Source organism: Chelonoidis abingdonii, chromosome 1, assembly GCF_003597395.2.
Source record: "Chelonoidis abingdonii isolate Lonesome George chromosome 1, CheloAbing_2.0, whole genome shotgun sequence".
NCBI classification, from domain to species: Eukaryota; Metazoa; Chordata; order Testudines; family Testudinidae; genus Chelonoidis; species Chelonoidis abingdonii.
In genome coordinates, this window is record NC_133769.1 from 90,871,341 (window position 1) to 90,898,077 (window position 26,737).

Here is a 26,737-nt window from a genome sequence, read left to right on the forward strand (position 1 = left end):
TATTCACTCCCCTTGATAGTAGCTTTTTTCTTTTCTGCCACTTCCACCCATCTGGCTCCAATCTCCCCCGCCTCAGTTACAGTTTTGGGCTTCCCATCTAGGATGTACCTTTCTATTTCTTCAGGAACACCCTCTAAGAATTGCTCCAATTGTATTAGGAGGTGCATGTTGTCCAGAGATTTAACATTGGCTCCTGATATCCAGGCATTATAATTTTTTCCAGTGTGGTAGGCATGTTGGGTGAATGACACATCTGGTTTCCACCTTAGGGCTCTGAACCTCTGACGGGCATGCTCAGGTGTTAGCCCCATTCTGATTCTGGCCTTGGTTTGAAAAAGTTTATAATAGTTCATGTTCTCCTTAGGCATTTCAGCTGCCATCTCTGCTAGGGGTCCACTGAGCAGTGGCCTCAGTTCTATCATGTACTGGTCTTCAGAGATGCTGTACCCATGGCAGGTTCTTTCAAAATTTTCCAGGATGGCCTCAGTGTCATCACCTGTCTTGTAGGTGGGAAATTTCTTGGGATGTGGAACAATAACTGGAGAAGGGTTGTTAGGGTTGACTGGAGCATGCTGCCTAGCCTGCGCTAATTCCAGTTCATGCTTTCTCTCTTGTTCCCTCACTTCCCTCTCTCTTTCTTTTATCTCCAGCTCTCTCCTGTGGGCAGCCTCTCTTTCTCTCTCTTCCCTCTCTCTTTTATCTCCTGCTCTCTCCTGTGGGCAGCCTCTCTTTCTCTCAGCTCCATCTCTTTTTGTTTTATTTCTAGTTCTTGTAGTTTCTTTTCCATGTCTTGCTTGTGGTCTGCATCTTTGGTTTGCTCCTCTGCCTCCAGTTTTGCTCGTTCCTGTTTCAGGGTGTCTTTGGTAGTCATGGTTTCTGCTTTCTTGTGTTGGGACACCCTCTGCTGTTTACTGCCTGAAATGCTGCTTCTCTGTTGTCTCCTTAGGGTTGCTTAGCAACAGAGTCTTTTTTTTTAACTCGTTCTACCTAGCTATTCCCAACAGAGCTAGAAAGAAAAAAAAACCATTCATTTGCAAATGTGTTTTTCTGGTGTATGGTTACTCACAACTGGAGTCCCTTTGTTTAACAGAGATCCTTGTTAAACCCTAGTTCCTCTGCCTTCAGAGTACTCAGAAGGGAGAGACCAAAAAAAACTTGCAGACCTTTGCTTTTAAAAACAATCTCCTCTAGCCGGCTTTACACACAGCTAGCAGGGAAAGAGAAAGAAAAAAAATCCTACTGGCTTTTGCTTCTAAACCCAAACCTCAGTCTGCCTGCAGATAGCTAGCAGGGAGAGAAATAAAAACCTCACTGGCTTTTGGATTCTATCTTATCCCACACGCTGCACACCATGTCATGGTATAATTCCCCACCCTGAACCTTAGCGTCCAAAAGATGGGGTACCAGCATGAATTCCTCTAAGCTAATTACCAGCTTAGAACCTGTAGCGCTGCCACCAACCAGGAATTCCAGTGCCTGGTACACTCTGGTCCCCCCAAAACCTTGCCCGGGGAACCCCAAGACCCAGATCCTCTGGATCTTAACACAAGGAAAGTAAACCCTTTCCCCCACCNCCTCCCTCAAGATTTGAAAGTATCCTGTCCCCTGATTGGTCCTCTGGTCAGGTGACAGCCAGGCTTACTGAACTTGTTAACCCTTTACAGTCAAAAAAGATATAAAGTACTTCTGTTCTATCAACTTCTACTATCTGTTTATGACATAGGGGGATAGTTATCTACTCTGCCTTGATTACAGTATCTCAGGCAGGGGCGGCTATATGTTTTTTGCCGCCTCAAGCATGGCAGGCAGGTGGCTTTCGGTGGTGCACCTGCGGGTGGTCCACTGGTCATGCAGATTCGGCAGCGCGCCTGTGGGTGGTCCGCTGGTCACGCGGATTCGGCTGCATACCTGCGGGCAGCCCGCCGGTGTTGCACCATCGGCGTCCCTGCTGCCAAATTGCCGCCGAAGCCGCAGGACTGGCAGACCTCTCACAGGTGTGTCACCGAAAGCCAGCTGCCTGCCGCCCTCACAGCGACCAGCAGGTCACCCCCTGTGGCTTGCTGCCCCAGGCACACTTTTGCTGTGCTGGTGCCTGGAGCTGCCCCTGATTCCAGGTAGAGTCACTTCTGAGCCTGGGAATGTTGTCATTGACTTCAATGACAATATGTCACTGTGGAAGACAGCGTGGCTTAGAGCAGGGGTTCTCGAACTTCATTGCTCTTTGACCCCCTTCTAAGAACAAAACTTACTACACGACCCCAGGAGGGAGGACCAAAGCCTGAGCCTGCCCAAGTCTCATTGCACCAGGTGGTGGTGGGGGGAGACAAAGCTGAAGCTCAAGAGCTTCAGTCCCAGGCAGGGAGCCTGTAACCTAAACCCTGCCATCCAAGGCTGAAACCCTTGGCCTTCAGCTTTGGATCTGGGTGGTGGGGCTCGTGATTAAGTTTTGGCCTTTGGCAGTGGGGCTTGGGCTTTGGTCCCCAGTAAGTGTAATGCCAGCCCTGGCAACCCCATTAAAACAGGGTCACAACCCACTTTGGGGTCCCGATCTACAGTTTGAGAACTGCTGGCTTAGGGGAAAGAACACTGGACTGAGATTCAGGAAAGCTGGGGTCTGTTCCTGGCTCTGTATCTGGCCTGCTGGGTAACACAGGGCAAACTACTTCATCTCCCTGTACTTCAGTTTCCTTATCTGTAAAACTGGGAGAATGGTTCTTACCTGCCTTTGTAAAGTGCTGTGAGCTCTACAGATGAAAATGTCATGTAGGCCTAAGCATTTCCAGAATCCCTCATAAGTTTTGTCACAAGAACTAAAAGATATATTTGACTTTATATTGGTATATAAATGCTCATAAAATGTACTACTGACAGAACAGAAATGTCTCTAAGGGCATGACCCGTTTATAATCTGTTTTTGCAGCTGCTTAAGGTTGTTTTTTTGCTAAGTGAATAACAAACTAACCAAAACCACAAGAAAGGGAGAAGCAGGTAGACACATTGTAAAAAGAGAAATGGGAAACTGCTAGCAAACTTATGTAATTCACTTTGCAGAAAATGTTAAATTTGAGTATGTAACTAACCGCAAAGAGCAAAATGAAATGATTCGTTAAGGCACTTGTTTTAAACCCATGTTAAGCTCTTGTTAAATAGGCTAAAAGTTGTTATGATTCTTTGTAACCAGAAATTTAGAGCATAATGGAATATGTTGACATTTGATGATAATTGGATAATGCTCAGTAATGCAGCCAACCACAAACTGTGTTATGAGGTTACCAAGTAATGTATAAATATACATGAAAATATTAACAATATGGACCAGTGCAAGTGGACAAACCTGGACCCCAAATCGGTATATACTACCTTTCTATATTCATGCTAATTAATCCTAGATGTCTAATCTTTGATTAATAAACCAGTTGAGATTGACCATTTGATGCAGGCCTGCTGACAGTGAGGGCAAAGGGGGCAATTGCCCAAGGCCCCCTAGCCACCACTGCTGCCACTGTAGTGGCGGCAGTGGCCGGGAGCCCTGGGCCCTTTTAAATCACCTGGGCAGGCCGCAGGGCTCAGGGGTGACACCGGGGACTGGGGGTAGAGAAGGGTTGGCCACCCGCCTTCCCCAGACGCCTGCTTGGGACACTCGACACAGCAACCAGCCCCGGCTGGGGAGAGGAAGAGGCAGGGCCAGAGCCTCTCCTCTTCCGGCCATACTGCCTGGTGCAGTGCAGTGGCTGCTCTGGGGCTCAGCTTATCTAGCGACAGTGGCCAAGTGAGCTGGAGCCCTCCTTGGCTTGCTCAGAGTCAGCTCCTGTCCTCAGATGCTGAGACTGGGCAAGGCAGGGAGCGGTGACAGTGGCAACCCTCTCCTTGCCCAGGCTCAGCTTCTGGTGATAGGAGCTGACTCTGAGCATGCTGGGGAGGGGGCTCCGGCTTGCTTGGCCATAGTCACCTGAAGCTGAGCCTGAGGAGGCATCCTGCTGCTGCAGCCAGACACTCTCCCAGGCAGCTCCTGTGCTGCACCAGGCAGCATCCATGAGTGGCTCCAGACCCTGGCTGCCAGAAGAGCAGATGTATAGACAGGGGAAGCTGGGCTGGCACAGCAGGAGGACAGAGCCCCCCTGCCCAGGTAAAGTGGGTTGGGGAGGCGGGGACGGGGAGAGCACAGGTGCCCTGGGCTTGGGGCGGGGAAGAGTCACGTGGGAGGTCACATAGGAGGGGTCACATTTCCCCCCCTTAGCTGGTGTCCCCCTTTGTGTCCCTCCCACTAGTCACCTCTGGAGGGCTCCTAGGTGCATGCGGGGTAGTACTGGCAGCAGCGAAGGCAGCAGGGTCGCCATGTGGAAGCCCTGGCCATGCTGGAAGGGTGTGCCCAGCAGTGCAGCTGGCAACTTGCTGGATACGAGCCAGCACAAGGGCGCCAGCAGCTCGCTGGGCACCAGCCAGCCCAAATGTCAGGCGGACTGTGTCTGCGTGGGCTGGGGGCCCATTGACTGTTCTGCCCTGGGGTCCAGAATTGCTGTCGGCAGGCCTGATTTGATGTCTCATTGATCAATACTTTAAATCAGTGGTTTTCAAAATTTTTCATTTGCAGACCTCTACAAAAATTTGAATGGAGGCGCAGACCCCTTTGGAAATCTTGGACATAGTCTGTGGACACCTGGGGTCTGCAGACCGCAGATTGAAAACCACCATTTTATGGTAACAACAACATTTCACAGATCCCTTGGACATAGTCTGTGGACCCCCAGGGGTCTGCGGACCGTAGGTTGAAAACTACAGCTCTAGAACCTATTATTACAAAAAGAATTATACAAGAGCTAGGTATTGTTATTATTCAATGGAAGCTGTCATAAATAGATAGCTAAGGGTTAATGTTTCTTTCACCTGTAAAGGGTTAACAAAGGGAACCAAACACCTGACAAGGACGCAATCAGAAACCCGGATTTTTTTAAAGCTTAAGGGAGGGAATTATGTGGGTCTTCTTTGTCTGGTCTCGTTCTTTATCTGTCTCTCAGCTATGAGAAGAGTTCTTTCTAATCTCTAATTTCTTGTTTCCAATCTGTAAGTAACAGGTAGATAAACAATATAGTCTTTTTGTTGGTTGGTTGATTTACATGTGTTGTAACTTGCTGAAATGTTTCAAATTGAACATCTTTTTGAATAACAGACTGTTTTAATCATTTTTCTTTGAACTAATTGATCCTGTTATTATTTGTCATCTTATACAGGAGAATTTTGATGGTCTCTTTTTCTTATTCTTTTTTTATATAAAGTTTCTTTTTTAAAGATCGTTGTTTAGTTTTCGTCTCCAGGGGGGGGGGGTAAAGGAGGAAGGGGAGGGGGGGGGGAGGGGGGAGGGGGGTTAGCTAGGACGCGCGATTCTTTGTTATCTAGCGGAGGATAAGCTGCTGTCAGCCAAGGAACGGTGGTGAGGTGGGAAAGAGAGATAACGAACATTTCTGTTTCTTTGTATTTGGGTTTTTGTCTCTTTGTGAGAATAGGGAGATATGCTTCTGGATATTGTGATGTAAAAGACGTTGCTTCAATACTCTTCAGGTTAGCCTCAGAGAGAAAGTCGGGTGGGAGAGGAGGGGAAGGGAAAGTGGAGTATTTCCCTTGCTTTGGTAAAGATACTCAGAGCTTCTGTGAGTCTGGGGGTCCCTCCAGGGAAAGTTAGATGAGGGGACCAGAGCGAGGCAGGCGCTGTAATTCCTGTCTGGTGGCAGCGAGATAAGATCCAAGCTGGTAATTAAGCTTGGAGGTTCATGCTAAGCACCCAGATTTTGGACGCTAAGGTCCAGATTTGGAAGAAAGGCTTATGATAGAAGCAGAAACAGTTTCCAGTTCTTTTTGCCACGCTAGAGAGTCATGCTTGAATATATCATGTTAATTGAATTTCAGTTGTTTTGACTCGACTTTCACAGAAAATACTTGCTACTAATTTCGTGTACACCAATATATGGACAACAAGAAAATTCTTTAAACATGTGGTCTCAAATTTTTCACTCTTTTCAATCAGCACAGTGGTGACACCTAATTGTGCTTACCCACAGAAGTGAAGGTAGTTACCCCATCCCTCTTTCTTAGGCCACGTCTACAGTACCCGCTGAATCGTCATCGATCTATCGGGGATCGATTTACTGCGTATTGTCTAGACTCCACCTCGGTAGGAGGAGTAAGCGGAGTTGAGGGGAGAGCCGCAGCAGTCAACTTGCCGCCGTGAGGATGGCCAGGTAAGTCGAACTAAGATACTTCGACTTCAGCTACGTGAATAGCGTAGCTGAAGTTGCGTATCTTAGATCGATTCCCCCACAGTATAGACCAACCCTCAGAGTAGTGCATATTTTTAGCTCAATGCACTCTTGTATCACATTACCTAAACTAGTAATGATATTAGTGCCCAATCCTGATTTTCCTAGTCACACAAGTAGACCCTATTAAATAATTGCATTTAAGTTACGTGTTTTGAGAGTAACTGTATATAAAGTAATCTGTGTTTAAAATTAACTATTCTGTATTGCAAACTGCACTGAAACTGAGTTTAGATTATTCAGATAGAATCATAGGGTTAGAAGAGACAGCAAGGCTCATCTAGTCTAACCCCCTGCCAAGATGCAGGATTTGTTGTGTCTAAACCATCCAAGACAGATGGCTATCCACCCTCCCTTTGAAAACCTCCTGTGAAGGAGCTTCCACAACTTCCCTAGGCCCATCTGTTTCATTGTCCTATTGTTCTTACTGAAGTTTTTCCTGAGATTTAATCTAACTCTGCTATGCTGTAGTTTGAACCCAATGCCTCTTGTCCTGGCCTCTGTGGCAAGAGAGAACAACTTTTCTCCATCTTTTTTATGGAGCCTTTCAAGCATTTGAAGACCACTATCATGTTGCCCTGTAATCTCGATATGCTTGATTTTTACTCCTTTGAAAATGAGCAAGAGTTGAAAACAGTAAAGAGAGAATATATTGCATTTACACCTGATAAAATTATTTGATTTATAGAAATATATTTTAAAAACATCTGTCTGGTTCTAAGGAGCCTGATATTTGGCTCTCCTCAATATTTGGGAGATGCCAGATACTATGTTGTTGGAGGCCACATAAGTACCCGGACAAATAGGGGCCCATTTATGTAAGTAGTGGAAGGATAAAACGTTGGGCAAACCATTGTTCCAGTGTCAAAATGCCAATTAAAGTTAATGGAGTGTTAAATGTTTGGATACTAGTGAACAATAAGTGCTGGAAGATAAAAATAATTTGTCCAACAAACCAAATGTCCCATATTTTTCTATGAACTCTGCCTCTTATGTGGTCGTATCCACACTCCTCTCACATAATATTTATAGGTCTCAGAGAGCTCAATTTGGTCAGATTGTAGTATTAAGCAAGTGATATGACAAACATTTGAACTTAAATTTTTAGGAAAATGTATAAATGCATAGTCACATGCAACCCTCAGTCAGAACTAGTCCCCAATAGATACTGTGATCTGATCTGTTACAATTGCCTGTGGCCATCCATCTCCCTAATCCACAATGAAAGTGTCTATGATCCATCTCCAAAGTTATAAAGAGACATATGCAAGGACACCAACCAACCAACTACCCTATGATCTCTCATATTTTTCATCCATTCATTAGGGTGTCCATTAGTTCATTTGGTTTCCTCATCACTTAGATCCAGACAACATAGTTGTACTGGTCTAATTGTCAGGATATAAATCTTCCTCTGTCTGGGAGTCAGTTTAATTGAATCTTCACATTGTCAGATTTTCTCTTGTCATCAGTGTCTCTACAACACTTCCACAGCACTGTACCAAACTTTTACTGCAAGTTTGTACATCCAAAAGGATACAACAATCCTTTGTTTGACAAATTACAATAATAATAATAATAATAAATAACGACTGGATATGTTTGAGCATGATTCTATCTCTACAAGTGGCTATGAGCCATGTCCTGGTACTGAACCTATGTATGTCTCACTAAATGTTACATGGCTGCTGCTCTACTATTATAATAATAATATGACAGGAATTTTGCTTGCTATGTGCACAAATACTCTAAAAGAAGAAGCAGGTTTGGAAAGAAAAGCAAGAGCAATTTTTCAGATACTGATTTTAAATGCTACATTTTAAAACAATTGTAACAACTCCTACGTGAACTGACAACTACTGGAAAAGAATAATTCAGACGTTAAAGTTTATAGGTAAAGAGTTTATTTCTTGAGTCCATGCATAGAATATTGAGAGAGTAAATCTTCTTAATTCTAATGGTAGTTAAGTGCCTATCTTCCCTGCACACTGAAGGAAGAATAGACCTAAGGATATAATTTCAAAGAAACTAATTAATTATTTAGCATGAAATCCTTTTATCTAAAAATTACCTTAGTTACCAGAATGTTAATTTAATTAGTAGAATTTTGCTGCTGAGAGTTGCCTAAATATAATATATTTGTTCTCACATATGGTATGATATTTCTAACATTAATTATATCATCATGATATTCCCTTTCTTGTTCTAAACATTCAGTAAGACTTGTACTACTACATCATATATAATAGGAGTGCAGTGGCTGTTGCTTAGGCAACAAGATGAATAAATGCAGGTCAGAATGTGCTTTCAGAAAAACAAAAGCAGAAATATGGTACAGAATGAAGAACAGACATGTCTAACTGATTTTTCATTGAATTAAAATAATAATGTTGTTCAAAAGCAGACAGCCAACTGATTTTAGCCAAGTCCACAACAGAACAAATATGCTTACATAAAATAGATGAATATGTAAACAATTTTGATTAAAGTAAACAATTTTCTGATATTATAGAAAAATGTAACACAGCACATTTAAGGTTAATAGATATCTAATTTTTCCTATTACCCTAACAGACCTTTATTCTCCAATTTAAATATCTATATTCCAGGTTTAATTTTCTTCTTTTAATTTTGGTTAGAAATGAAAGTATTTTAGTGACAATGAACATTTTTTGAATTATGCCAGGAAAAACCTCTTACATTACGTAATGATGATGTATGCAAAAGAATAATATATAAGCCAGCAAATTATGATTTTATGATCACTTTTTTGCTGCAATAAAATATTTGATATATTGTGGCCCAAACCATAGCATATCAAATTAGTGTAAATACTGAAAAGTTATTATGTCATTATTGTTTCATTACAACATTATTTCACAGCAATATGTTTAATTACTAGATTCAATGTAGGGGTCTAATCTCTTATTCATACATACACCGAACTCCAAACAACATCAATGGAAAAATTGTATGTTTTACCTGTAATATGTATTCAAGAAGAAACTAAATTAGAAAAGAACTAGTAGACTCAGCTGACCAGAATGCTGTGGTTACCATACAAACACCCATGCCATAACTTAGCCCACATGGTACCTGAAAAAGTTTGGTTTGGGTATTTACGAAAAGAACTTCATATCGAAATAGGTACATTTACATAATCATGTCAATGAGCAATTTAGGGCTTGCCCACTGAAGTCAATGACAGTGTCCATATTGACTCCAATGCACTTTGGATCAGGCCCTACAGCTTTAGTAAATGTTTGGAAAGCAATCCAAGTCAATTTCTCTAGCTTCTACCGGCTCACTGTTTACTTGTGGTGGGTGCACCTCTACACATTTGTTATGCCATCTACTGCTCCTCATGAATATTTTCCCTTCTGTAATCTTTTTATGACTTATGCTGATCGGCTTTAGTCATTCTAAAGCTACAGAATATGTAAGATACTAATGGTTGCAAGTTTCACTACAATGAAATCAATTTAAGAAATTTTATTGGATGGATGAAGCCTACAAATTACATTTGTGTTTATTTTATTTTATTTTTTATTTGCGTCTAATTTTTCTGCTTTTAAAATCAAGAACATTTAAAAAAGGAGCAAAAACTGCTATGATTTTTGTTGGCATCAGCAAAAGAACACACAGCAGCCATGTAGAGGCAGGAAGAAAAATCAAAAATACGTATGGAAATAAAAATAGATGAGTTTTTCACAATTTTCTTATCAATAACCCACAAGTGTACATTAGTATCGGCAAAAAAAAGTGAAATGGGGAAAATATGACTGATGTACAAATATGCCTTTGTAATCATAACATATTCATGACAAAGTCCACTTGTACATCTTACATACTGTATGTAAGCTGTTCGTTAATATAGTAGCTCTGGAGCTATCCAAGGATGAAAATATTTACAGAGAAAAATACCTTAATTAGGGACAAAGAATAATGTGATGAGATCTGGTACTGTACAACAAGTATGGTGAGTAGTTTTACCACAAATAAAAATTATAAACATTGGAAGAGGTACATTCATGGTTATGTAGCAACTGTATAGATTACCTTCCTCCCTTAGACATATTAATTTCAAGTGGAAAGACTGTACACATGAGGTTTGTCATCCATATCACATGTGGATACCCTGGATTCTAAGGTATCTGAAATAATTTGGTCCTTTTTTTCACCTCAATGAAATATTTATAGTTAAACTAGGAAAGTTTTTGGTATCCATTTAAAGGAATACTCTTGCTTCCCTGTTCAAACAGTGAATCCCATAAACTGATTACGTAAAAACCCCCAAACAACCCCACTTTACTAAGACATCCAGAATAAGTTAGAGTTGGCACAATTTGTTCAATAATTATCCATAATTAAAATACCTCTTCCTGTAACAATGGCATGTCATGCTATCTAATTGACTTGGTGCTGTTTAAATAAAAGTAATATCATGTGATGTACTACAGATAGGGGTGTGGCCAAACCTTTACATACGGGGGAATTGCCCCCTCCCTATGATGGTGTACAAGTATTATAAATTTCTACTTTTTTTAAAAAACCTGGAGATTGATATGGGGGAGGGAGAGAACCTTAACCCCCAGCTTCTCCTTGGCCATATCTCTGGTTATAGATATTATTTCATAATAGTATATTTTGGAAATTTATCCTGAGAACACCTTACATATTGAGTCAGCTGTATGTAGAAAACTGAAACACTACCAAATTTCAGTGCAAAGCAGAATAGTTCTAAAGTATTTAAGATCACATAAGAAACACAGACAGAGAGAGAGAGAAAACAAACAAAAAAAGCAGCCACAGTGCCTATACACAGCAATACAAAGAAGGATTCTTACCATAAATTGCACATTATCAAATCCATTAGCCAGCAAGTGGTTCTCATACTGAGGTAGCCCAATATTTTCCAACCATTGTCCCACTGTCTGGACAGGGCATCTGAGTCCTGTAAGAGGGTGAAGAGGGAGGCGTTTAAGCAACGAGTAGCCATCCACCGGATAGTAGCGGTAGTCCTGGGCTGAGAGGTGGCATTGCCACATCATGTTCCTGGAAAAGTTGTTATCAAAGGAGCCCGCCAGCTTGACAGATTAATGTTTTCAGCAAGAAAGAAAGTCAGAAGTAAAACATAGTTTACAGGGCAGTCTATAGAGTATGATCTGATCCTAGCTCAACATTTCTCAGTTATTAATCTTTACTATAGACCATAACGTCACAGAGTGGGGGGAAAAAAGGCATATCAAGCTGTCAGCTAAGCTGTTTGCCGTTATATGAGATTGTTGGAATACTCCACAATGAGCAATGCACTGCCAGCAGCAAGAATTCTTTTTATCAAGTACTCCTACACTCATCAGTATGCAGCTCCATGCTCCTTGCTCCCCATCGCTCGCTCCCCTTCATTACCCAGCCTAGGCTACACCTCGCTTTTTCAATAATAGCCATCAGATAAGGCAGATTTTTTTTGTCTGCAAGCTGTAAGCCTGCTGCTGCTGCTTCCTCCTACACACTCATCCAAGTGTCAATCTTGAATGATGAGAACAGTCAAAACAAATGCAGAAAATAGAAAGATTCAAAAGCAAACTAAAGCTCTTAAATCTGAATAGAATCTTCATACCAGTTACGCATTACAGATCTGTTTGTTGTAGATTTTTTACGTTTCAAAAGACATCAGGAAATGCAAAGCGTTAACCATAGTCTATAGCAGGGTTTACTACATGTTCCCTTTTAAATACAACATAAATACTGGTCTGTAAATCAATTTACATTATTCTGAAAATAATCATTCATTTTCTTTAATGAACCAACAACAAATGAATACATTTTAGAATGTTTTTCCTGTAACCCTTCACAAGACACAGATTGTGCAACAACCTTTTAGTCAAAATAAGTAGTTTACTGTCTCCAGGATTTTTCAACCGTAAAATATTATTAGACACAAGAAAACCTTCATTCTAGCCTATTTATGATTCAAAATGAAAGGTTACCATTTCAAATTAACAGTTAAAGAGATATTTTTAACAAAGCAAAATTGAAAGTACAGATCCTTTCTCACAAAATGAATGTTGAATGATAACAGATGTGACTCTCAATGAATAGCAAAGAGGTTGTGTATTCTTTCTTAATATACAAGGGAAAAGTCAAAGGCACAAGTGATAAACTGAATGCTAAAGAACTACATCATTCAAGTGCTTAGACTTTGGCTTTCCTCCTTTCATTGAACTTTGAACTAACCATATGCATTATTTAAACCCAACAATTTTTGCAGTAGCTTTCTATTACTTTGGATGACCATGTTAGGTTTTGTTAGAAATTATTTTTACTAAACCTAATATTAAACCAGCATGTTTTCATGGCACACACACAAACAAAATCAATGCAAATAGTTTGAATTTAAACATTCCCCTGCAGAATTTAAAACTAAATGTTGCAGCACTTTGCTCATGTATGAGAATCAGAAATTCCGATAAACCAAAGCCCCAACTCAGCATCCGGTGAAGTGAATAGGAAGACACCTATTGATTACAAAGGGCACCCTCAAACTTCCAGCCCCGAGACAGATATACTGGTGCTAACATCTATGTTCATACAGGATCGCATTGAAAATAATGGTTCACCTTACTTCCTCTGGCGTTGCACATGAATAATTTCATTGACTCTAAAGGTGTTACAGTTGATTCACAACTGTGTAAGTCAGAACAGAGTCAGGAACAGGGGGAATATGCACAAGCATAAGCATTTGAACCAATGCATTAATTTGCCAGATCATGACCAAATCTAATTTCATCATCCAAGCTTAATTAAATGTTAAAGTAAGCTATACCATGTGTATTAAAAAGTTGGTTAGATTTTAACATCTCTGAATTTTAATGGTTAAAGGTGTTAGCTATACAATCCAATAAAAAGTGTGTTTAAACCAATGACTTTTCATTTGACAAGTTTCACTCCTGGACCCATTCAAATTTCAAGATACGATATCTCATGACCTTCCAGGGCTAGAAACACAACAGAAAATCCCCTTTCTCTCCATGATATACAGTATTTGCATCTAGCAATAATGATGTCAGACTGATTTATTCTGAACTAGTTTACCCAGAGGAATTTCTTCTAATTCCTTTCTCTGAGATCTCTTTACCTGGACTCCTGGCACTAATGCTGCTGGGAGAAACACAAAAATAGTACAAACAACAATTTTTATAATTCTTAATAAAAGTCCTAATATCACTGTGAATGTATTTCTCAAAATATATGATAGTAATTGCACTATTGGGCAGGACTGAACTTGATTATTTTAATTTTTGCTGTATTTGTACAGAAATTGCTGGCAAAAATCTTTTTTTTTTGGTCTGTTTTACTTTTTTTGGAAGAAGCAAAACACAATAAAATTTAGTTCTTATATTTTGTTCACATGTAGTCCTAGTTATGACTCAGGAAACAAATAAAGGCCTTTGGAGTTCAAGGTATTTAAATAAATTGTTGTCATTATTCACATGGCCATTATGCAACATTAATACCAATTCTGCAGTGAAAGGTGTACATTAGTGTACTACCTGCGCTCAGGGCACTGCACAAAGGAACCATAGAGAGGCTCACACAGATAGTCCATGTCCATTGTGTGTGCTGCCTGGAGCGTTAGAGAGATCTACAGTGGTGCAGGTAGATTTTACAGCTTGTCTCTGGGGTTGCTGCTTTATCTTACACCATTCAGTTACTGACTTCTGGACATTTGCAAGTCCACAGTTTAGGTTTAGTGGGACTTTCTCACTGGGCAGGCCCTCTTTTTTACTAGTCATGCCTCATTTTCCTATTACCTGCCTTCTCCTTCTTCTGTAACAGGAGCTATTGTCTTGACTACAACAGAAAAGTTGATCAATTTAACTAAACAGATTTAAAAACTGATCTAGTTACACTGGTGCAAATCCCTAATCTAGAAATATTTAGCCCTTGCTCATATCAATTTGACCTGAACTGGTAATTTAATAACACAAACCAAATTGATATAAGTGAGGGTTTAACTGGTTTCAGTGTGTCTTCATTAGGGGTTTGCACTAGTTTAACTAAATCAATTTTTAAATCAATGTCCTTGAACCAGGGGACTCTCTTAGTATAGATAAAACCTATGACTCATTTTGCAGTACTGCAGAATAACAAATCAGTGCATCTTTGCCACATCCATCTGTTTCCTGACTATCTTGCACCTCATGACTAATTTACATCGCTCGATATGTTCCTGATCCTGCAACTGGCTCTGTCCAGGTACAGGGTCCACCAAGAGACTTAACTTCTGGATTGAGATCAGCAGAGAATTTTGCACTATGTCTTCCTCCTGAGAACTTGTGGAAATATCTTTGCCCCACATCTATAAAGGGGCTTAAGCGTTTAGGTGTCAATTAAATCAATGGAACAACATGGCAATCCACGAAGCCTGAGTTAAGTGCCTAGGTTCCCTATACAATGAATGGGGAGAAATGGGATCCTGAGAATAGGATCCACAAAAGCTAGCATGCTAGGCAGGGAACCACCTATACTGGCAAATTGGAGATGCCAATGAGAGGTGCGTACACTGAGCCTCACCCCTATCACAGATATAGGTGCCTAAGTCCAGCTGCAGGCCAGAGCCTATCTCTGCTAGTGATCCACACTAGGAACCCCTCTCCTGGAGCCAGGTGGCTTAGGCACTTAAGTCATTTCTTGTGAAGAGTTAGATGCCTGCCTCATTCTACACAAATCAGATGGAGGAGGTGGTTCTGGTCATGCCCACCTAATCATTTTTAGCTTAGCAGTTAGAGCACTCACCTGGTTTATGGAAGACCAGGGTTCAATTCCCATCTCTGGCTGATGGGTAGAAACACTCTGAACAGGCACCTCTTACCGCTCAGGAGAGTACTCTAACCATTGAACTATAGGATATGCTGACATGGGATTCACTCAATCTGTTCTGTTCCACTTTGGATGAATAATTAAAAAGGCACTGGAGCAGGGGGACTGGACCTTGAGTCTCCCATCTCCCAGGTGAATGCCCGATCACTGGACTGTAGAGTCACTCTCCCTGGCTTAATGACTTTTTAGTTATTTTATCCAAAGTGGAAGAGCTTCAACAGGAGAGACTGTGGGAGCCCCACATTAGAATATCCCAAAGCTCAGTGGTTAGAACACTCTCCTGAGATGTAAAACACCCCTATTCAAATTTTTTCTCCCCATCTGGCAAAGGATAATTGAACCTGGATCTCCCACATCCCAGTGAGTGCGGTAACCATTGGGCTAAAATGCATAAGGTGGGCAGTGGCGGTTGTTCCTGCTGCAGTTGCCAGATTTTGAACAGAGTCCAATATAGTAGGGGTGTTGAGAAGATGCTTAGCAGATTAGGCCACGTGGGATAGAGAGGTGCTCCTCCACCTATCATCCCCCAGTTTGTGAATTGCTCTGGGGCTTAGGTAGGAGATATGTGGTCAGATCCCTGGAGGGAGGCTGTGGCACTCATGCTTGGAGGCAGAAACATAGGTAACTAGGTAACTTTTAAAGCAAAATTTAGTTGCTGAGTGAGTTTAGATACCTACATGCTTAGGCAGCAGGTGAGTGGGAGTTCTATGCATTGAAGAGATGTCTAGGGTTTAGGTGCCTAAGCACCTTTGTGGATCTGGGGCTCTGTCTCTAGTTTGCTGGAATGGGGCTCTGGTAAAGGTTGTGCCTGAAGGCATTAAGAGATGATAACAGCCACACTACATAAAATAACGAGGAGTCCTTGTGGCACCTTAGAGACTAACAAATTTATTTGGGCATAAGCTTTCATGGGCTAAAACCCACTTCATCAGATGCATGGAGTGAAAAATACAGTAAGCAGTATATATATGAAAAGATGGGAGTTGCCTTACCAAATAGAGGGACAGTGCTAACAAGCCCAATTCAACTAAGGTGGAAGTGGCCTTTTCTCAACAGTTGATTGTTTTTGTAGTGCTAACGAAGCCAATGCAATCAACGTGGACGTCGCCCATTTCCAACAGTTCACAAGAAGGTGTGAGTATCAGCAGAGGGAAAATGACTTTTTGTAGTGACCCAGCCACTCCCACGATCCATTGTCTACAGCCAAGCGCTGAGGTACAACTTCATCTGCTCTAACCCCTCAGACAGAGACCAACACCTACCAAATCTCCACCAAGCATTCTCAAAACTACAATACCTGTACGAGGAAATAAGGAAACAGATCAACAGAGCCAGACGTTGTACCCAGAAGCCTCCTACTGCAAGACAAACCAAGGAAGAAATCAACAGGACTCCACTGGCCATCACATACAGTCCCCAGCTAAAACCCCTCCAACGCATCATCATGGGATCTACAACCCATCCTGGACAACGATCCCACACTTTCACAGGCCTTGGGTGGCAGGCCAGTCCTCGGCCCACAGGCAACCTGCCAACCTGAAACATATTCTCACAGTAACTGCACACCCACCATAGTTAACTCTAGCTCAGGAACCAATCCATGCAACAAACCTCTGATGCCACACTCTGCCCACATATCTACACCAGCGACACCATCACAGGACCTAACCAGATCAGCCATACCTATCACCGGTTCATTCACCTGCACGTCCACTCAAGTAATATATGCCACTATATGCCAGCAATGCCCGCCTGCTATGTACATCGGCCAAAATGGACAGTCGCTATGGAAAAGGATAAAACGGACACAAATCAGATATCAGAATGGCAGTATACAAAACCTGTAGGAGAACACTTCACCTCCTGGCCACACTATAGCAGACCTAAGGTGGCATCCTGCCAGCAAAAAACTTCAGACCAGACTTCAAAAGAGAACTCTGAGCTTCAGTTCATCTGCCAAATTTGACACCATCAGCTTCAGATTAAACAAAGACATGTGAATGGCTTGCCAACTAGCAAAACCAGTTTCTCCTCTCTTGGTTTTCACACCTCAACTGCTAGAACACAGGCTCATCCTCGTGATTGAACTAAACCCTCATTATCTCTAGCTTGCTTGCATATATATACCTGCCCCTGGAAATTTCCACTACATGCATCTGACGAAGTGGGTATTCACCCATGAAAGCTGAAGCTCCAAAACATCTGTTAGTCTATAAGGTGCCACAGGATTCTTTGCTGCTTTTACAGATCCAGACTAACATGGCTACCCCTCTGATACTTCACATTTTCTTGTCAACTGTTGGAAACGGGCGACATACACTTTGATTGCATTGGCCTCGTTAGCACTATAAAAGTAATCAACTGTTGAGAATAGCCCACTTCCACCTTAATTGAATTGGCCTCATTAGCACTGACCCCCCACTTGGTAGAGCAACTCCCATCTTTTTATATGCTGTAATATTTATACTGCTTACTGTATTTTTCATTCCATACATCTGATGAAGTGGATTTTAGCTCATGAAAGCTTATGCCTAAATAAATTTGTTAGTTTGTATCAGCAAAAACAATGAGGAGTCATTGTGGCACCTTAGAGACTAACATGGTTACTACTCTGAAACCTGTCTATATAAAATGTTTCCCTTACAGCCATGCGGATATCCAGATAAGAATTAATGCTGATCTTAGTAGCACTAGCTAATATTATATGCCTATACCCCTTCTTGAGGAGGGGAATATAGTACACACATGGGCAGAAAATCCAATGACAACAGAAACCCTAAGAGGGGAGAGTAGTAGGCCACATGAGGGTAAGATATGGTCCAATATAGAGTAATTAACTGGTTTTCATTACATTTTGCTTATGGGTAGCTTCCTATGTACCATCAATATATATTGACATTTGTTCAAACTAACAAATTTGTTTCTACCACATACACATTCACAAAAATGGTATTAGTCCTAAATTTCCAGTATTTTTGTTGGTGGTATATATATATATATATATATAAAAATGTATATTATTTTTTCCATCATAGTTATTACAGATTAATTACCACTTTTCTAAATTTAAAAAACAATACCCGATTAAACATTTCACATATAAGAACCCAAAATAGAAAAATCAATTCAATTGTTAAAAAATGACAATTTCTTTCCTGTACTGTAACTGTTATTCTTTGAGAGGTTGGTGCAGATGAGTATTTCACTCAGGTGTGTACGCACTGAGCATATCAAAGCCAGAAAACTTTGCCTAGCTATACCCACAGGTGTGGTGCTTATGCCCTGTGGCCCTTAGCCCTTCCTCTAGATATTTAAGGGTCGTGCCACCCTGAAGCACCTCAGTTCCTTCGCACTTAACATCAAGAATTGAGACTCTGCTGCAGAGAAGGGAGAGTGGATTGTGGAATACATGTCTGCACCCACAGCTCGAAGAACAATAGTTATAGTGCAGGTGCATAATTGTCTCTTTTTTGTGTGATTGCAGATGTATACTTCACTCAGGTGACTCACAGGCAGTATCAGAAGGAGGTGGGACTCAGAGTCTGCTTAAAGATTGATTACAAGACTTGAGCTCATAAAATCTAGTAGGGCCCTAATGAACTAAATTTTGGGGGGTTGGTATTAACATTGACATCCTGTTGTTCAAGATCAGGCCCAGATGATTGAAAAGACATAATGTGAACTGAACACACAAAAGGATTTTTTTTTTTTAACTTGCCCCTCACTAACCAATCGTCCAGGTACAGGAAGACATGAATTCCTCTCTTCCTGAAATATGTAGTCACTACTATCATTGGTAAAAACTCAAGGAGCCCAGGAGAGGCCAAAGGGAAACACAGTGTACTAATAATATTGGCTTGCCAGGACAAACCTTACAAATTTCCTGTGACTTGGGAAAAATCACTACATGGAAGTCAGCATCCTGAAGATCCAGGGCAGCAAGCTAGTTATTGTTATTTAATTTAGGAAGAATCATCGCTAGAGTGATGGAATCTCACATATTTGATGTATTTGTTGAGTCTGTTGAGAAATTGAGAATAGGTCTCATTCCTCCCTTAGATTTGGGAACCAGAAATAGACTCTCATCCCTCAATGCTGCAGAGAGATCTCCTCGATAGCTCCCGAAGCACACAGGGTCTGGACCTGCTGAAGGATAAGTGGCTTGTGAGACGGATCCCTGAAGAGAGATGGGATAAGGAGGATGAGAAGGGAAGATTGGATGGCATAACCTGATCTCATGGTGCTTAGGACCCATTTGTCCATGGTTACTGAGTCCCAAGCACTGGAAAATCAAGACAGCCTGTCCCGGAACTGAGACAGGGATTGAGAGGTCAACTGCAATGCTGTCCTGGACATGCAAGTCAAAATGGCTGCTTCCTCAGCATCGGAAGAGGGAGAACTGGCTGGTTGAAGTAGGGCCCAGAAGCTCTCCTGCTTTGTGACCTATGACACTTCTTGGAAAAATCTTTGTCTTACAGGAAAGGATGACTGTTGGAAACACTGCTTTGAGAGGTATTGCTGCCATAGCTGTTAATGTGCATAAGTGATGCCTTGTTGTGGCTGGGATATAAACATCCAACAAATTCAAAGTAGCCTGGGAGTTCTTAAATGAGTGTAAAGTCTCATAGTTTACTCTGAAAACAAAAACCCAACCACCAAAAATCTCAATACTCTGCTGAACATCAGGATCTATACCAGCATTCTGCAACCACAAGGCCCTTCTCATGGTCACAGCTGATGCTGTAATTCTGGAAGAAGCATTTGCCACAGCCAGGGCCTATTGCAAGTTTTGGCCACAAGATGGCCCTCTCCAATAAACACCTTAAACTCTTGGAGTTTTCTGGCAACTTATCCATGAATTTGGACATAGCGTCACAACTGATGAAATCATATTTAGATGCTGATTTACAATATGCATCTGCAATGGAGAAATTGGCTAAATTTTTGTCCACATCAAGTCCAGCCTCTTAGATTCTTTGTCCTTGGGGGTGGATTTATATCTCCCCTGCTGTGATCTGTCATTTACTGCTGTTACCATGAGAGAGTTAGGGGCTGGATGGGAGTAAAAGTACTCAAAGTTCTGCATAGGAACATAATACTGTTTCTCAGAATGCTTTGCTGTATGGGATAATAAAGTTGGGGTATTCCACATGGTCCAAGAGGGCTTCATTTATCAGGGGAGCTACCCTCTCTGGAACGGATAACTGGAGAATACCCAGTAATTTTTGTGTATTCTCCTGCATGAACTCAGCCTTAATGCCCAAGGAGGAAGCCATAGGCCTTAGGAAGTCCTGGTATGACTTACAATCCTCGGGCACAGGTGAGGAAGAGGCCAGTAGAGTCATCCAGAGAGGAAGGAGGAGGAGGGTGCAGGGCCAATGCAAGCTCCTACAGGGGACAGACTCATATACGAGATGATCAAGCTGGACCAGCACAGTGACTGCGTCACGTTAACACCTTTTACTCTTTGGGCCCATATATTCAATTGAAATTAATACAGCATATCTTCCCATCTATGAATAAAAACTAGGTATAAGAGGATGAGCTCTACTAGCTCTAAAATCCTGAAGCACATGGTGACCAGAAACACTCAGTTCAATTCACTAACTACAGATAATATTTCTTTTGTTTAATGAAATCAATTTTTAATGAAAAACTTGTTTTGATGAGGAAAAATGTTTATGTATCCAGCACATTTAAGGCAGTTTATTTAATTGAAAAAATGAAAATGCTGTTTTTGTGCATTTTTAATTGAATTTGAATTTCCAGCCAAATAGAGCTAGGTATCTATTAAATAAGAGATGCATCATTCACCATTTTCTAACATAATTAAAAAAATAAGACTTTGAATAAATATCAATTAAGCTACATAATTGTTTAAATAAATGTGTATAGATATAGTGTATCATCCTGGTTAGCAAAAAGACGCACCAAATATAGTGTAAAGGTTATAGTTAGTACTAATGCAATATATTTTAATGGTTACTAGCCAATAAGAACCAGTCTTTCTTTAGGAAAATAATTAAAACGCACAAATGTAAAACATTTAAAATCAATGATTTAAATCAATCCATCCTGGGACTTTCTGACCCAGGATGAAGAAATGAGGGACTCTGGCTCTCCTTTTTTTTTCACTCCTACATGCATGAGTTGTTAGGATAATTAATCTTTTGGCTAGGAACCTGTTGGATGATTTGTCAAAGGTTGACTGAATTATACTTTTTTCTAGTTGGCTTTTTTTGTATATATGAACTGCTTTTGTTCAGATATTATTTACCCAAACAACAACTCATTTGAAATGTTGTTTATCAAGTCAATATATATTTATTACATATATATAGCATTAACAGAAAATTTTGACTGTGAAATCAAACTATCAAAGGTTAGGAAATGCCAGATTTACACTTATGAGTGCAACCTTAATTCAGCCCCCTTGTGTGTTCACCCTCTGCCTTGACTAAGGTCCTATGGAAAAATAGTATGTAATCCTGCCATAAAGGTCAAAATGCATACATACAAAGGGGGTAAATTAAGCGTACTTGGCAATATCAGATTATCTGAAATTTTCCTAACTTTCAAGCACTTGATTTTGCAACCTAAATAATATTATTTTAAATGTAGTTTTTTTGTTTGTAATTTCTGAGAGAGAGAGAAAAAGAGTGTTTTCAAAACAAAGGTAAAATCAAATTCTGTTACTACAGTTCTAACAACCATTTCATCACGCTTCATCAATGGGTTTGAATTCTGAGCCTTCAGCACTGCCACACAAACTGCTTCTTCTTGAGGACACTAGCTGACAATGGGAAGAAGGCTTTTATCCCAGTGTAGTAGGATTAGCTCCTGGCACCATGTGCTGGGACCATGTGTTGGGTCCAGAGAGGTTACAGATGAAGTCCAGTTCAGCTCTTTCCCCCTTAAGTTGGGTGGAGGTCATGCCCCATGTTGTTCCCCCAGAGGTTTGAGGCATGGGACCACTAGGATCATGTCTTAATGGAGCCCTAGGTGTAACTTAAAATTCTTCCCTCTAATAGAAATCCCTGCAGAAGGGCGGCAGCAGCATAACTACCTGCCAACCTTGCAAGAAATCTTCCTTGGGGCACAGGAGGTATAATTTACTCCTTCATGCTCCAGCTTCAGTGAAAGTGAACCACAGTCTTTTCAGAGGAAGAAAGAGATTGTTTCTCAGAAAGTGCTGTGGTGAGGCAGCAATTAAATTAATACTGAGAACGTTTTTCCTGCTGCTTGCATGGGAGTCTCAGGAAGTTCTTAGGGATAATAGTAACAGTATGCCCACCACTTATGAGTAATTATTGTCATTGCTTCTCACTATTTTTAAGAAAAAGATCTTCAAATTTGGCATGACAACCTGATTCTAAACGCATTATTTAGTTCAGTAAAGCATTTTGAGATACTGTTTTTAGGAAAAGAAGATTTTATACTATAGTTTATGGCAGCATAAAACATCATAATTAAAACACATTTTTAAAAGCATTTTTGTGTGGCTCTGTCCTCAGGAACATTTGTCTTGCAAAGTAGCAGAAGTGGACCATAGAGAAATTTTTGAACAAAATGCTCAAAAAAGAATTAAGAGCGCTGGCAGAAAGGCCATATTTAAAAAAAGAGAAGAAAGAGAATCCGAGGAACTACAGACCAGATAGCCTCACTTCAGTCCCCGGCAAAATCATGGAGCAGGTCCTCAAAGAATCCATTTTGAAGCACTTGGAGGAGAGGAAGGTGATCAGAAACAGTCAACATGGATTCACCAAGGGCAAGTCATGCCTGACTCAGGGTGACCTGGAAGATCACTGTGTGATTCAAATCTTTGAATCTTAAAAAGAGAAATGCACTTCCCCTCCTCTTCTCCTCCCAGACTCTCCTGAGAGCAGTAATTCCTGGACAGAGAGAAATTAGCCCTCTCCCCTTCCCTCCTTTCTCCACAGTCGGTGAATCCAGACCAGCCCCTGGGGTCTCACAGAAAAAAAAACAATCACGTTCTTAAACAAGAAACTTTTAATAAAAAAAACACAGTAAAATTATCTTTGTAATTAAAATGGATTAGGTAAGGGTCTTTTCAGCTATAGACACTGGAATCTCCCAGCTAGTATTTAAGTAAATTAAATCTCCCAGCAAAAATACAAATCTAATCTTTTCAGCCCAAACAATAAACCATCACACATAATGCATTTTCAAATAAAGAAACAAACAATACATAATCGCCATCTACCTAGACTCTACTATTTAGGATCTATAAAACCTGTATCAGAGACTGGAGAAACCCTGTTCCATGTGCGGTGCTAGAGCCCAGATGTGAAACAACAACCAAAAAACTAAACAGCACACAAGAAACTTCCTCCCTCTCAAGATTTGAAAGTATCCTGTCTCCTGATTGGTTCTCCGGTCAGGTGACAGCCAGGCTTACTGAACTTGTTAACCCTTTACAGTCAAAGAGATATAAAGTACTTCTGTGCTATTAACTTTTCTTATCTGTTTATGACAGGGCCAAAAGAAATCTGATGAGGTTCAACAAGGTCAAGCGCAGAGTCCTGCACTTAGGAAGGAAGAATCTCATGCATTGCTACAGGCTGGGAACCGACTGGCTAAGCAGCAGTTCTGCAGAAAAGGACCTGGGTACTACAGTACATGAGAAGCTGTATATGAGTCAGCAGCGTGCCCTTGTTGCCAAGAGGGCCAATGGCCTATTGAGCTGTATTAGTAGGAGCACTGCCAGCAGATCGAGGGAAGTGATTATTCCCTTCTATTCAACACTGGTGAGGACACACCTGGAGTATTTTGTCCAGTTTTGGTCGCCCCACTACATAAGGTATGTGGACAAATTGGAGAGAGTCCAGCGGAGGGCAACAAAAACTATTAGGGGGCTGGGTCATATGACATACAAGGAGAGGCTGAGGGAATTGGGATTGTTTAGTTTGCAGAAGAGAAGAGTGAGAGGGGATTTGATAGCAGCCTTCAACTACCTGAAGGGGAGTTCCAAAGAGAATGGAGTTAGGCTGTTCTCAGTGGTGGCAGATGACAGAACAAGAAGCAATGGTCTCAAGTTGCAGTGAGGGAGGTCTAGGAAACACTAGTTCACTAGGAGGGTGGTGAAGCACTTGAATGGGTTACCTAGGGAGGTGGTGGAATCTCCATCCTTAGAGGTTTTTAAGGGTTGGCTTGACAAAGCCTTGGCTGGGATGATTTAGTTGGGGTTGGTCCTGCTTTGAGCAAGGGATTGGGTTAGATGACCTCCTGAGGTCTCTTCCAACCCTAATATTCTATGATTCTATGATTCCTGCACAAGAATGTCTGAAGCAGTGGTGCATGCAGGCTGAAAGTTTGCAAGACCATAAAATAAATGGTAGCCTTAACATTCAGGAACTTGAAAGCTGCTTAGGTTTCTAATAAGGTCTAGTGGCACTGGTAGAAAGGCCTGTATGACACTATAGCCAACTTCATTTCTAAAGGTGTTGAATCTTAAATCTATACAAGATGGAATGTTTAGATATTTCTAGAGAATTTTTTTTGTGTTATGTCAGTTTGGAAGGACACCTTCCTTTTGTCTTATTTTCAGTACCCTTCCTCTTCCTGTTCTTTCAAATTGAATTTTATGCTTCCCTCTCTTCTTTCAGCTACCTCTCCTCATTTGTTTTTATTTCCACCTTCCCAATTTAACAGCTTTTATCACTGACTCCTTTTCTGCCATGCCCTAGATTTTTAGTGTCTCATCACTCACAATATCTATCACATCTATATGTGCCCTCTTCCTTTTTCTCTCATCTCCTTTCTCATGCCTTTTTTAGAATAAAGGGAAAAAAAGAGTGAGTTAGTTTGTTTTTTTTTAATTGAGCTAGCTACCTCAAGGCAGCTAACCCACTTCTGAGTTTGTCTAGACTGGGAAAGATGGTCAAGCTCAGGTTGGGTTTTGCTAACGTGTTTGAGCTAATCCAAATTTAACCTCATCTTTTTTCGTAGTGTAGATGCAGGTTAGCACATTTAACCTTGATTTAGTTGGTCAAAGTCAATCCTAGGCTCCAAAAGATCAAATCATGATGAAAAGCTAATATTTCAAAAAATAATAAAAAACACAAACTTTTTTTTATTTTGGGTTAGTTGAAACATCTCATTTAGATAATTTCAAAGCATTTTGTTTTGATTTAGACTTTTAAAAACCTTTTTTCAATCTAATTAGCTTAAATTTCTAAATGAAAAATCATTTGAACTCGAAAATTCAATTTTTTCATTTTGAAAAGGTCTAAATGACACAGTCTGATAATTTTGAAACTTTGTTTTTGCCCAACATTTTTTTCCAGTTGAGAAATTTGTCAAACCCAACCCTGTTTCACAGTTTCAGGTTCAACAAATCAGCACTTTTCAATGAAAAACAATAATGTGGTGAAAAATTTCAGACCAGCTCTAATAATAATGAACTAGGTATAAAAGTCAAGACTGAAATACAGAAACTAGGCTTATTGTTCAAAGACCCTACAGTCTTGGCCACACTGTAGAATTTACCCCTTGTTGACAATGGGTATTAGCAACAGCCAAACTGGTCCTGAACACAGTTTAGCTCCAAATGTTGGCATGGATAAACTGGTTTCAGTAACTTTTCAAAAAACATGGTGAAAATCTACGAGTTAGTTGCACCCATTGTTGACACATACTGTCAGCAATTGTAAATTCTGTAGCATAAACAATAATAAGCCAGCATGACCATATGGTATATACCCAAGAGTTCTGAAGGAACTCAAATATGAAATTGCAGAACTACTAACTGTGGTATGTAACTTATTGCTAAGTCAGCCTCTGTACCAGATGACTGGAAGACAGCTAATGTGACATCAATTTTTAAAAAAGGTTCGAGGAGTGATCCTGGGAAATACAAACTGGCAAGCCTAACTTCAGTACCAAGCAAATTGGCTGTAACTATAGAAAAGAACAGAATTATCAGACGCAAGATGAACATGATATGTTAGGGAAGAGTCACAAAGATTTTGTAAAGGGAAATCATGCCTCACCAGTCTATTATAATTCTTTGAGGGGTCAACAAGTATGTGGAAAAGGGTGATCCAATGGACACAGCATACTTCTACTTTCAGAAAGCCTTTGACAAGAACCCTCACCAAAGGCTCTTAAACAAAGTAAGCAGTCATGGGATAAGAGGGAAGGTCCTCTCATTGATCAATAACTGGTTGAAAGATAGGAAACAAAGGGTAGGAGTAAGTGTTCAGTTTTCACAGTGGAGCGAGCTATATAGCAGGATCCCCCAAGGATCTCTGCTGGGACCAGTGTAGTTCAACATATTCATAAATTATCTGAAAAAACGGGGTAAACAGGAGACAAAGTTTGCTGGCACAAAATTACTCAAGATGATTAAGTCCAAAGCAGATTAGGAAGAGTTATAAAAGGATCTCACAAAACTGAATGAATGGGCAACAAAATGGCAGATGAATTTCAATGTTGATAAGTGCAAAGTAATGCCCATTGGAAAACATAATTCCAAATATACATACAAGATGATAGGGTCTAAATGAGCTGTTACTACTCAA

General features: G+C 40.7%; 1 protein-coding gene across 3 annotated transcripts in view; it reads right to left on the reverse strand.

Annotated features, from left to right (window-relative positions):
• ANKS1B (ankyrin repeat and sterile alpha motif domain containing 1B) overlaps positions 1–26,737 on the reverse strand; it is a 786,862-nt gene that overhangs the window by 285,698 nt on the left and 474,427 nt on the right. For 2 of the 3 annotated variants that reach the window (XM_032788575.1, XM_032788568.2), the window contains exon 1: positions 11,159–11,646. In XM_032788575.1, coding sequence (XP_032644466.1) covers positions 11,159–11,362 — 204 coding nt within the window. In that variant the 5' untranslated portion in view covers positions 11,363–11,646. Of the gene's footprint in view, positions 1–11,158; positions 11,647–26,737 lie in introns of those variants that run through there. The other variant, XM_032788573.2, reaches the window with a different exon arrangement.